The 12,347-nt window shown below is 42.8% G+C and overlaps 1 protein-coding gene across 1 annotated transcript; it reads right to left on the bottom strand.

Annotated features, from left to right (window-relative positions):
• Positions 1-1,995: 1,995 nt before the first annotated feature.
• Positions 1,996-12,066, bottom strand: LOC138765281 (E3 ubiquitin-protein ligase PDZRN3-B-like). Its single transcript, XM_069942330.1, has 4 exons — positions 11,286-12,066; positions 9,737-9,817; positions 8,550-8,675; positions 1,996-2,025 (listed from the first exon to the last, which is right to left on the bottom strand). The coding sequence occupies exons 1-4, from the start codon at positions 11,997-11,999 to the stop codon at positions 1,996-1,998; spliced, it is 951 nt and encodes a 316-aa protein (XP_069798431.1). The 5' UTR covers positions 12,000-12,066.
• Between the last annotated feature and the right edge of the window lie 281 nt (positions 12,067-12,347).

The following is a 12,347-nucleotide window of genomic DNA, read 5'->3' as shown; positions in this document are numbered from 1 at the left end:
AAGTCCCAACATCAAAGTTTTAATTTGGTGTTCAGGTAAAGTACCGTATCCATTGAGCATGCCAAAAATGGGTGCAATACACTATTTGTTAAGAACACTACAATCATTTATGGTTTTTACACAGCTGTCACGATAATTTCCCATTGATAATTTTCACATTTACCCTCTGTAGTAGTCGTTCACACAAGAAGGACAGTTACACTAAAATATCCGAGTTGTGGTGATTTAGAAGGTTGTATGTCAGTTGACGTTGACTGAGTCGTTGACCCTGCATAAAAAGTACAACATCACTGCGTCGACGTTGGACAGCAGGGAGCCAGGGAGAATGACGTTGCAATGACTGTGAAAGTGAGCAGTGGAGGGGGAGGTTGCCAATCCCCACAATAGGCTTGGACTTGGTCCATTGTATACAGCAGTAAAAACACAAATGCCGTAAGAAGGTCTCACAATGTCCACAGGAGGTAAGATACGTTACTGACGTTTTGGGCCTGAGCCCTTCCAAAGCTATATCGGTAATATACTTCTACCTCAAGTGGACGCTGCGAGACCGGCTGAGCTCCCCAGCATTTCCATGAGTTAGAATCTTGGTGCTCCAGTTCTCTGGCTCAATGGTTGGATATACGATGACAAAGGAATGGGCAATCTACTCAAGCCTTGCAGGATACGAGTTATAGAAAAAGAATACCAGGATGATTACCGTTTTAAATAGGTTTCTGAAGGATTTCTGCAGAAATGGTTACGGGAACGTCCTAACATGATGACTGGTGCACACACCTTTTTCATGCACAAGCACATGAACGCAACCTATAACCAACTCCAGTTCAATATAAAAGTGCAATGTTATTATTTAGTTATAAATCTACATCAGAATTGATGTGTTCCCAAGTTTATTTCAATGCTTAAGCCCTGCTCTCCAATACAAGTGCAAGCATAATAACCTGGTTAATAATATTTGAGATAAACTTGATAAAGAGAAATATATTTGAGTATGGATCCCTTTTATTTTTAAACATATCCTCACAATTTTAAGAGAGACATTTCAGTTGCATTATCTTAGTTATTACAGTCTGTATTCAAGACATAACTCAATGAAATGGACATAATGCATGTAGAAGCGAAAATAATAAACACTAACTTTTAAAAAATTCGAACAGAGTCATCCATTTACAGTTTACACACAATTGTAATGACCATTGCCTGGAAACAAAGCTGTTGTGGGAAAAGTGGCCTGAGCTGAATGTGACATCGCACATTTAGACTGCAGGAAGTCCACATTGGGCTGCCGCAGGAAAAGTTTCAGAATGGGAACGAGACTCTCATTCCTGCTCCAAACTTCTTACACAGCCTACGCTGTGGTAAATTTTCAAAATTTTCCTGTTATGCAGCAGCTGTGCAAAAACAATAATGGTTATGATCACTGAAGAGAAAGTTTAAAGAAAAGTTGCAGGTGCTACATGAATCTTTTTATTTTCTGCGCAGGTGCAGAAACATAAAGCTATTGAATAACACAGAATCCAACTGGGTAGTCAGTCAATTTGGATAAGTTACAAAAAATTCAGAACACTGAGAAGGCAACAAATCTACAGCTTAATCAAGGTAGCAAAGACATGAATGAAAGTTTTGATGGAGTGGACATGATAAAGGTATATAATTTCTGTAGTGGGCTAGATGTGTTGAATCAAGAGTGGTGAGAGTGAGTACCACTAGTGAAGGCAACTGTATCAGGAGCCAAAGGGTTTAGCTTTTGATTGGTTGCCTTTAGTTTTGTCGTATATACTAATGTAATGCTGTGGCTGACTCAAGATTAAATCACACAGAATCTGTAAATGTGACGACAGCACAACTGTTACTGTTCAGTTTCACTAATTTGCAAAACTGTCATGAAGTGTGGATATTAAAACCTGAACAATTAAATCTGGTCATCCCATATATTTATCAGTGACACTGCTCTTCCACAGGGTGGGCGCAGTTGCAGTGTTTCCAGATTGATCAACATCAAATCAATGATTTGATGTGAATTTCAACCTTAAAAAAAAATCAAAAATGTGAGTCATATTGAAAAATGTGGAACTGAGCTTTCAATAGCATATTATTATTTTTAAAGTAAGGCAAAACCAGCTATGTATTTTGCTTGTCATTCTCAAAATGACATTTAAAAAAAAACCACACAATCTTAACATTACATGATTATTTCAAATTTTACCCACCTTTTTGAAAAAGTTAAATAAAATTATTCATCTTTATTTCCTGGTTTGCTGTCTGTAAAAATCAGGTGTCTGATTAATCACTGACACAGCACTTCAGAGTTCCCCTCTGAATGGAGATGGATTACAAATACAAGCAGAAAAATATCACTTTTAAATGGTGGATTTTTCATGTCTGAGATAAACATCTTCCCTTTCCACAAATACTGTTATACTTCATGCCAGATTTTCAGACAAGAAAACACTCATTTCCTGTTCATTTTCAATTCCTTTCTGTTCATTAATTTATTCTTCCCCAAATGGAAAAGCTTTAATTAGGAGAGAGTTTGTGCCTGGAGCAAAGAATTTATTTTTAAACAGCTTTAGAAAATACATCAAAATTTGATGTGCAGTATTGTCATTTCTTTCTGGAGAGTGATCAAATAGAAACCTCTCTAATGTTGCTCTTTTTATCATTCTCTCCTCTGCTTCAACTTCAAAAGTGCTCAATTATTTTTGGAATAAGTAACTACAATATTAAAAATTAATTATGAATAGCTACTCAATAATGTAGCCATTTCCTCTTCAGATTGCAAAAGTCTAAAACACATAACATATTGATCTAATTATTGTAATCACCGAGCATACAAATCCCATAGGAAATCTGCATTACATGTTACTTGTAGCGCAATAGTTTGGAAATAACGTTTCAGACATGATGCAAGCTACTGAATTTTCTCACATTGCAATAGGCTGAAATGGAAGGCAACACATGCAATTTCCACTCCAAAGCATTACTCAACACCTGCATGATATGTCATTTCAGGGAAAAGCTCCAAAGGCAGCCCTTGGTGGTAAATCTGTTCAGCAGAGTGATGCGACTCATGGAATATGATGTGTTATGTGGATAATAAGGTGTCAATACTGTTGGCATTTATAAAAGGGTCAGATTGCACAGTTTCTACCTTGGAGGAATGATCCCCTTCCAGCTACACTTGTTTTGACCAAATGTGCATCGAGTCATGACATTTTAGACCTGACGTGACTACAATGGTCTCACTCGGGTTGATGTCACCCAGTATGATATCACCGCCCCACCCCCACCCTTGGACCTCTTCACATACTAGACCATACAGAATCGTTAGTAGTGTTTTTGGTATGAATGCTACTCAAATTGTAATTCATGTATATCGCTAAATGTAAAAGCAATAACTAGCAAAATTAAAATTACACATTTACATTACAATCTTGTACTACTTAATTCTCAAAAATGTTATTGATATAGGTTCACAAATACTAATCACTACAATATTGTAGTTAAAACACCAGAAAATTTGACAAAAGCGCAACTATAAAAACACCAGCAATGAAAACAACAGCACATGCTTGTAGCATGTGCAGACGAAACCACGTGATTAGAGTCATCATTGTTATCGGGTTATAATAAAAACTCTGACCAAAGTACATTGGAAGGTTCAAAAAGTAAATTAGCATAGAGTTTTAGCCTTGCAGGTATATTGATACATGTAAGATGGGCTTACAAAAAATGTTTTTGTTGTTTTAACTTACAGGGATAATTTTATAAAAAATAATAAATTTCTGCTGAAACACTGCACAAATATTTTATAGATGGTCCTTTTAGTGTCACCTCCTCTGATGATGTCATCCAATGCAGTCTGCACCCCCCCCCCCCAGTGATGCCTGTGTGTGGCTAGTCCAAAGATGCCTTGGTTAATGTGCTTCAATAGAGGAAAAGAGCTCACGACTGAGCTTTGCCCTTGTCCAAACAAGGATCATCAACCTAAAATATTAACTTTGTTTCTCTCCCATCAAATGCTTGGTGATCTGTTGAATGTCTTCACTAAGTCCTTTTATTCAGAGATCCAATATATTAAGAATTTGGCTTTTTAAGCAAATATAATGGTGTTTAAATATCTATAACTGCAGAAATATTTAAAAGCTAATGAAATTGAATTAATTAAAAAAATACTTCATGACAAATGAAAATTTAATTAAGAACATACTCCATTTATAATAAAAAAACAGTAAATCAAAATAATACATGTACTATGATCAGCCACATAGCCTCCTTTATGCCTCTTGATTTACCAGACTGGAATCTCCATTCACTTCTACCCTTGGTCTAATCCAGCAAAGGATCTGAATGAAGATTCCCTGCTGCTCACATGGCCCAGCAAGATTCGACTCTACCATCAGACTCCTTTGCCAGTCTGAATTCTGTGCTCAGACTTGAATGTGCAGAAATCCAAGACCTACAGGCAGCTTGGATCAAAACCAGTCTAGCAAGACTCAGCCCAACAGAAGAGGAAAAGCACTTTTATGCCAATGTTAAATCAAGCATAATTGATGTCATTCGAACATTCAATCTGATCAAAACATGGTCAGAAATGATTAGTTTAGGACATATGAACCAAAATTTTTAAAAAAAATTCAATTATTTTGGTTACAAAAGTAAGAATTTTTTTCATCTTCCGTGAACAACTGAAAAAAATTATACACAAAATAAAATGCAACTGAAACTTTGAACAATCAGCTTATGGTATCATCCTGTGCAAACATTTTTGCTGTACTTTTTAAACTCATAATTTCAATCTTGGTAAGTGAAAACCTATCTTCTGCATATCTATTACAATTGACTTGTTTTCCTTGACCTGCCAAATCCTAATGCAGGAGAGCAGGGTCTTGCCTTCATAAATGCCATCATATCTGGGCCAGCACAAGCCTCATCAGAAAACAGCTGAAAAATCTGACAGCCAGTTAAGTAACACACCCCACCCCCCACCTTCACAGCTAAGCTAACTGTCAAATACAGTACATCAAACTTTTAATATATTATTAAAAAGTATCAATGATGAAAACTCAAAATGTGCAAGCAAAATTTAACTAATTTTAAATAATTAAAAAAAGGGAATATATATCTGCATCCTCAAAGCCATTCCCTGCCATTCAAATAAATATAACCAAATGTGACTGCATATACTGGAATCTAGAATGAAAACAAAATGATGGAAGAACCCAGCAGGTCAATCAGCACCAATAACCACTAAAAGGTGTAGGCCGATATTTTCAGTTCTGGATTGAGAAGCAAGAGGAAAGTGTGCCAGTTCATAGCAGGGAGAAGGGTTAAAAGGTGTGGATGATTGGGGGAACAAGATGGAGGGGAAATGATGAGGGGAGGGATGAAGAAAGTGAGGAAACTAATTGGACAAGTAAATGCGTGAGAGGAGAGCACCGAGGGTATGGGTGACCTGAAATTGGAAGATTCAATTCACACTATTGGGTTGTCAACTACCCAAGCATTGACTAAAAAGATGTTGTTCCTCTAATTTCAATTTGGCCTTTCTATGGCAGTGGGAAGGCCAAGGATAAGTAGGTGGTGAAGGAGGATGTAAAGGGACAGGTGTAATCCTACATTAAATTGCAGAAAAATGGCAGGGGAAGGGAAGGAATGTGCAGACCACCGAGTCTCAGAGCAGTAACCATAATCAGGAATGGGTTGGGGGGGGGGGGAGTGGGAAATATACGACAGGTAGTGTAGTAGCATTGGAGCTGTTGAAAGTGATGAAGGATGAGATATTGGGTGTGCAGGTCAATGGGATAAAGGGGAGGACCAAGGGAATTTCTGCTGATGTCTAAATGGGTGGGTTGTTTGGTGGTGAGGCGATGGGTGAGGGGGGGGGGAGTGCTGTGGGGGTCCAGAGTCAATGGAAATAGAGAAAATATATGCAAGAGTTCCATCAACTGTGAAAAAAGGGACCATAATTCCACTAACAAACATTTACAGATCTCATATCATAAAATCTCATAACATGAAGAGATCTCTCTCCCACAGCTGCCAACCTCAGTGCCTCAACCCACACTCTCTTGCCCAAGCTCCAATAACAGGAATGTCATGGTAGGACCATTGTTCCTGCATGTTCTTTCCCTACTGAATGCATGGGCTCCATCCAATTTCCCTTTGAATTCAGCGCAATCCACAAGGAGCTTGTATGCTCTCCACTTGTCTTTGTGTGTTTCCTCCACATGCATTGGTTTCCTCCCACAGTCAAAAGACATACAGGGTTATTAGGTTAAATGATCACATTGATGGATTTGGGCAGGGCAGGTTCATGGGCTGGAAAATCCTGTTACTGGGCTATATGTCTAAATTATCAGCAACTTCTACCCTACCCACGAATTCATCCAGACCATCTCTGACAATCCTTTTCCTTTCCTGATCTCTCCTTTTCCATCTTAGGGAATAGACTTATTACTCACATCTTTTATTAACCACAAACTCCCATAGATGCCTCCCATACTGTAAGGATGTCATTCCTTTTCCTCAATCACTTCATCTCTGCCACATCTGATGAGGCCTTCTACTTCAGAGCTTCTGAAATGACTTGAAGGCTTCCACTGTACCATTGTTGATAGGATCCTTACTTGCATTTCCTCTGTCACCCATCCCTCCTCAGACTGGAGATAGAATTTTCTTGGTTCTCACTTTTCACTCTACTAGCCACCGCATTCAACACACCATCTCTATTGTTTATGCCAACTCCAATATGATTCCACCACTAATCATATCTTCCCTTCTTCTTCCACCTCCCCTCCCCTCCCCTCCCTGCCCACCCCTGCCTTTCTGCTTTCCAGTGGGACCACACTCCATGGACTCCCTGGTCCACTCATCTGTCATTCCTCCCCATTTCCTGATACATTCCCCTGCAACCAAAGGAATGCAACACCTTTGCCTTTTCATCTCCTTCTCCCCCCCCCCCACCCCCCCTTACTACCATAAAGGTACCTGCACAGCCATTCCAGGTGAGATCTGCACCTCTTCCAACATGGTCCACTGAATGTCACCACCTCAACATTGGTGAAATCAAGTATGGACTATGAGACCAATCTAGGAAACCCCTGTATTTTGTCTATATCATCCTTCTCTCTTCCATTAGCATGCCATTTTAACTCTCCTTCCCACCTCTGACCTTTCTCTCCTTGGTCTTCTCCATTGCTACAGAGAGGTCAAGTGCAACTGGAAGAACATCTCATATTCAACTTACTATTGGTTAGCTCACAAACCAACGGCATAAATATTCAATTTTCCAATTTCAGGTAACCCACACCCTTGGTGCTCTCCTCCTGCACATATCCACCTAGTTTTCTTCTCTGTTTACTCCATTTACAATGCCTTCAGAGATTAAATTATCTTCCACTGAGATACATTGAAGCTGCTTTGCATGTGTTATAACCCAGTAAAACACAACAACTCACCAACTGTAATTCATAGCAGGAAATATTAATGAAAAATCTTCCACAAGCATGAAATTAAATATGCCAAGTCCAATATCATGAATTTTACAATGACCTTGAGCTGTTTTCTTTTATAGTTTGAACCTGCAGTTAAATACTGGTTTGTTTTTTGATCTGCCTTTTTTCTTTCTACAAGACTATATAATGAACATAATTTTCCCAGCGTCAAGAGACCAGGGCACAACAACAACTCCATGGGAGAGTCAAAGATATTTAAATGTTTTCCAAATAACAGTTATCTGAGATTCGCTGCGAATTATATTATGAAGGAGGACAGCCATTAGCCCTTTTTATGCAGAAACTCCATATTATAGCCAGCTCAAGTTTAAATAAAAGGTGAATTTACCTTTTATGGTGACAACCTATAATGCGGATCCCATGGGCCCTTTATTCACAGCTGAGTTGGGAGCCGGCTTCCAGAGTTGAGGGAAATAAGGCAAGTGGTGCAGTAATGCTGGCCGCCAACATGATATTAAACTTAGGTCGAGAAAGGAAACTAGCCTATACTCAAAAATGGTGGCAGAGGAGCAGGTAAGAGCACTAGTGGAGATCTGTGCAAGATCTCTTGCACAATGTCATCGTCTCTATTAACCATATGGTTTTTTTTTAAATTCGCGCACTGAGTCGCGGGCTGATGGTGTCATCGCAACATCATCAGCCCTCCCCTTTGGAGCCGCAATCAGCAACATTCCTTTTATGGAGGAGGTGGAGCCTCCTCTGAATCTACCCCCCCACCCCCCCAGGCAGATTGAACATAGAGCGAGTTTGACCAGTCAATCCTCCCTTAGACATTTTATGGAGTTAAGTGAACCAATTTAAAGACACAGAATATCAGTATTTAAAATCACTCCCCCCCCAACTGTAAAAGGCCCCATTATCTAAGATTTCTACCACATAACCACCTGAAACAAAAAGTAAATATCCCCAGCACTCTACACCTCAGTTTGCAATATGTCATGTGAAGGGTAATTCTGCAGAATTCTACCCAAACTAAATATCATAAATGTATCAACTTCTTTTCCCCAAGGGTGAGAGAGGAAGTGTGTCACCCACCTCTAGAATTCTGTCATGGATCTGCAGTCCTCCTTCTTTGTCTGCGGGTCCATTCTCCACTATTTTTGAAACAAAAATCCCTTCACATGCTGTGCCCTCTTGATTTTCCTTTTGAAAAAAGGTATCCTAAAAAAGGCAAATTTAGATATTTTAGATTGTTGATCAGGAGCTTCAAATAAATCTGAAGAGATTCATGATAGGAGGATGACAATCCAGGAGATTGAGTTTTTTCACCATCATGCCCTAACTTTCAGCAATGTCCAGTAAGCCAGCATTAAGCTTCACATTTTATCCTGATGAAACAGCTTCACACAATAGCTACTTCCATTGTCTCTGAATTATTCACCTGAATACTAGGAAAGCTGAAATTACTTCTGCCTGAAAACAGGACTGAAATCTACATCTCGACTCCCCTCCACAATCTCTGATCTCCACTCACCAACTTTTTCCCCTCTCCCCAGCAGCCATCTAAAAGTGAACTAGAGTTAAATCCAACCCCCAGCTGAACTTTAAGCCACTTATTTATGGATTGCTAAACCCAATGATCTCCATCCAGCCCAACACTCCACGACTGAGCTTCCCTGAATTTAATCACACTGGTAATGGTGGCCATACCTTCATTGAGGCCACCTGGAACGCCAGGATTTCTGCCCTTCTCGTTTCAAACCTTTCCTCCTTGAACATGTTCCTAAAAAAAAACTTTTTGACCAATCCTTTGGCCACCTGACCCACTCTCTCATAACCCATCTAACGAGTATTTTTTTTTAAATTTGATCCCTCTATGTTATGGGACAATGCAAATAGAAGGTATTAATTGTTTTCTACCACATTCAACAATAAATGTGGTGAAACTTGCGTGACAGTAAGATACCTGGTCAGGACAGGTGTTGGCAATTGTTGTGAATCACATCGCAATTGGACACTAATACATCTTAAATAACGTAACCTATTGCCTCTCCATCAAATGAGTAGGGGCTGCCAAAGCTACTTCGTACACTTTGAATGACACTTAGAAATATCTTGACGCACTAAAGGTCCTCACACTGGTTTTTTCCAAGATGGACATTAAAGAGGTCAGACTTGTTTTGATGCATTTCATCTGGACAGTACAGCAAAAGCAACAGGGCTCATTCTTGCAAAGGACCATGCTGGGAAATCGAACTGATATTAGGTGCTTGTCAACATACCGCACAAGGTCTGCCGCCGATAATATTAAATCCCAGGGAGCCCGCGTCTCGCTGCATAACGCAGGTCAGCGTCTCTCCGCCCTGAAAGCAGATAAAACGACAGGTGTTAGCGGCAGGGCTCGAAACAACTGCCAAGGAACGGCTGGCGACAGCACGCAACGAGATGAAAATGGAAAATACCGACTGATGTACATAAAAATAACAATCGCAGCTAAAACAGCACTGAAACTTCCACCGAACTGCTCGGTCGAAACCATTCAGTGACGGCGGAAGGCGGGGCTCTTTTGGACCGCACAGTCTTCCGAAATCTCCACCAACTATCCTGCACAGTCTGCTTCAAGTATTTCATTGCAGGCGATGTTTTGTGAAATTAACCCCAAAATGAGTGATAACTACGTTTTGAACATGAAAATAATAGTAACTAGACGGGGTTAAAAAAATCGGGTTAACATGTACCATCGAAATATGAAAAGGGAGCAGATGTTTTGCACAGCACCTGGAACGAAACGCAGCGCTGCAGATTGTCCCCTCCCTTGCCCAACAAAGCCAAAGATTTCTGGGGGCAAAATACTTTGCCTTCATACGGAACCAAATCAGATCTGCGGAGGTGTTCGCCGCGGTGGGGTGGGAGAGGAGGAAAGAAGGGGGTGGGGGGGAAATGGGAGGGGGGAAGGGGAGAGAAAAGGGGAGGGGAAAGGAGAAAAGAAGGGGTGGGGGAAGGGGGAGGGGAAATGGGAGGGGGGAAGGGGAGAAAAGGGGAGGGGGAAAGGAGAAAAGAAGGGGTGGGGAGAAAGGAGAAATGGAAGTAGGAAAGAAAAGGGGAGGGGAAAGGAGAAGGAGGAAAGGAGAAATGGGAGGGGGGAAGGAGAAAAGGGGGGAGGAAAGAGAGAGGAGGGGGATTATATCAACATTTTTCGCTGCTTCTCGGGAAAAGTGTTAGTCTGGGTGCATATCCACACAGGTCGTCCCTTGGAACGCAGAAGATGAGAACTGCGAGCGGACGAGTGCTGGATTTGTTAAATAGCTTGTTAAACAGTCCACGTCTGATTATACGAGTCTCTGGGACGGAAACTTTGTGTCTGCTTGCGTCCGACCTGTCATTTGTTTCGGACTCCGTGTGTGTGTGTGTGTCAGTTGTTGGAGGAGGAAGATTTAACTTTCTGGCCGTGACTCGGAATTGCTCGCGTGTTCGAGAGGGGGCGAGTGAGTGAGCGAGAGAGATGATTATTTGCACTAAGTTTGTTCTTCCATGCTGGGAGGGTGAGCAAGTGAGAGAGATGGACAGATGTCCGTCCGCTGCTTCCTTGTGAAGAGTGACTGTGCCTGAGATTTTATTTTGTTCGTGGATAAGAGAGGCAGGGAGAGCGAGCGGATCAGTGAGTAACTGGCCGCCGCTCCATCACAGGTCCCGGCTCGTTGCCGCACCCCGCTCCGTCACTGGCCCTCCCCGTCTCATCCAAATCGCGTTCATCTCCTTCCCAGACCCGCCGCAGCCCTGGGCACTCGCACAGGAACGCACCGGGGAGGAGGGGGGGACACCCAAACTCACATGGCACTGAGCGGGGAGGCTTTTGGTCAGAGACTGGATCCTGGCGTTGTACTCGGTGAATTTCTTCTGGTATCTGAGAGCTGTCGTCTGCACCTCGCTCTGCAGGGCGAACAGCTGCGACAGCAGCGACTTCTCGCGTGTGCCCGACCTGGCGCTCTGCTTCATCAGCTCGCGTTCCAGGCTCCCGATCCTGCCCTGCAGCCTGTGGCCCCGCGACTTCAGCGCCTTCAGGCAGCAATGCGAGCCCAACTGCTGCTCTCTGTGCCCCAGCGTCAGGCCACAGCCGCGCTGGCAGACGCCGACCAGCCGCTGCTCGCAACTTTCCCGCATGTGGGCGTCCACGTCCTTCAGCCTGAGCGACTGGCCGCAGCCCTGATTCCCGCACTCGGCCGGCGAGTAGTCGCACATCTCGGCGTGCTCGGCCAAGTGCTGCAGCCTCACCACCTCGTCGCAGCCTCGCTCGAAGTTGTCACAGCGGATCTCCAGTTTCAGGATGAGGTTTCGAAGGGGCAAGACCTGGTTCAGCTCCTTGGTGGCGACCCTCCGGCATTGCGCCGGGCAGCGACCTCGCTGCACGATCCAAGGCAGGAGGCAGGCGGTGCAGAAGACGTGCCCGCACGGAGTGGTGAGGGGATCTTCCAGCACTTTGTTGCACAAGTTGCATTGAAAGTCGGGACCCACTTCCTCGCTGAAGCGCTCCAGGTCGAATCCCATTTCTGATCCCCCAGCCCACCGCAAATGCTGAATGCTCCGCCGCGGCAGCCCGTCTGCTGGGTCCAAACTGACGAACCGAATGGTCGGAGATTTCCTTTGGAAGGGGGTCTGAAGGACCGCCTACCGTTTCTGTTATCCAAGGAGAACAGTCTGGAAGCAAAAATGTGCTGCAGTGGCGGAGGAGCTGGGGTCAGTATGAGCCCGCAAGTAGGCAACTCTCTCCTCGAGCGATCGATCCGAGCGCCAGTCGCTCTGGTTTCGTGCTGGAATCAGTGGCCGAAGTTGGGAGACGCGGTGGGAGGCACATGGGCATATTGGTCGTGGAAACTGGAGTATTTTTTTAGGTGG

The sequence above is a fragment of the Narcine bancroftii genome, chromosome 5 (assembly GCF_036971445.1).
Source record: "Narcine bancroftii isolate sNarBan1 chromosome 5, sNarBan1.hap1, whole genome shotgun sequence".
Lineage (NCBI taxonomy): Eukaryota > Metazoa > Chordata > Chondrichthyes > Torpediniformes > Narcinidae > Narcine > Narcine bancroftii.
This window is presented reverse-complemented; position numbering and strand designations above follow the sequence as displayed.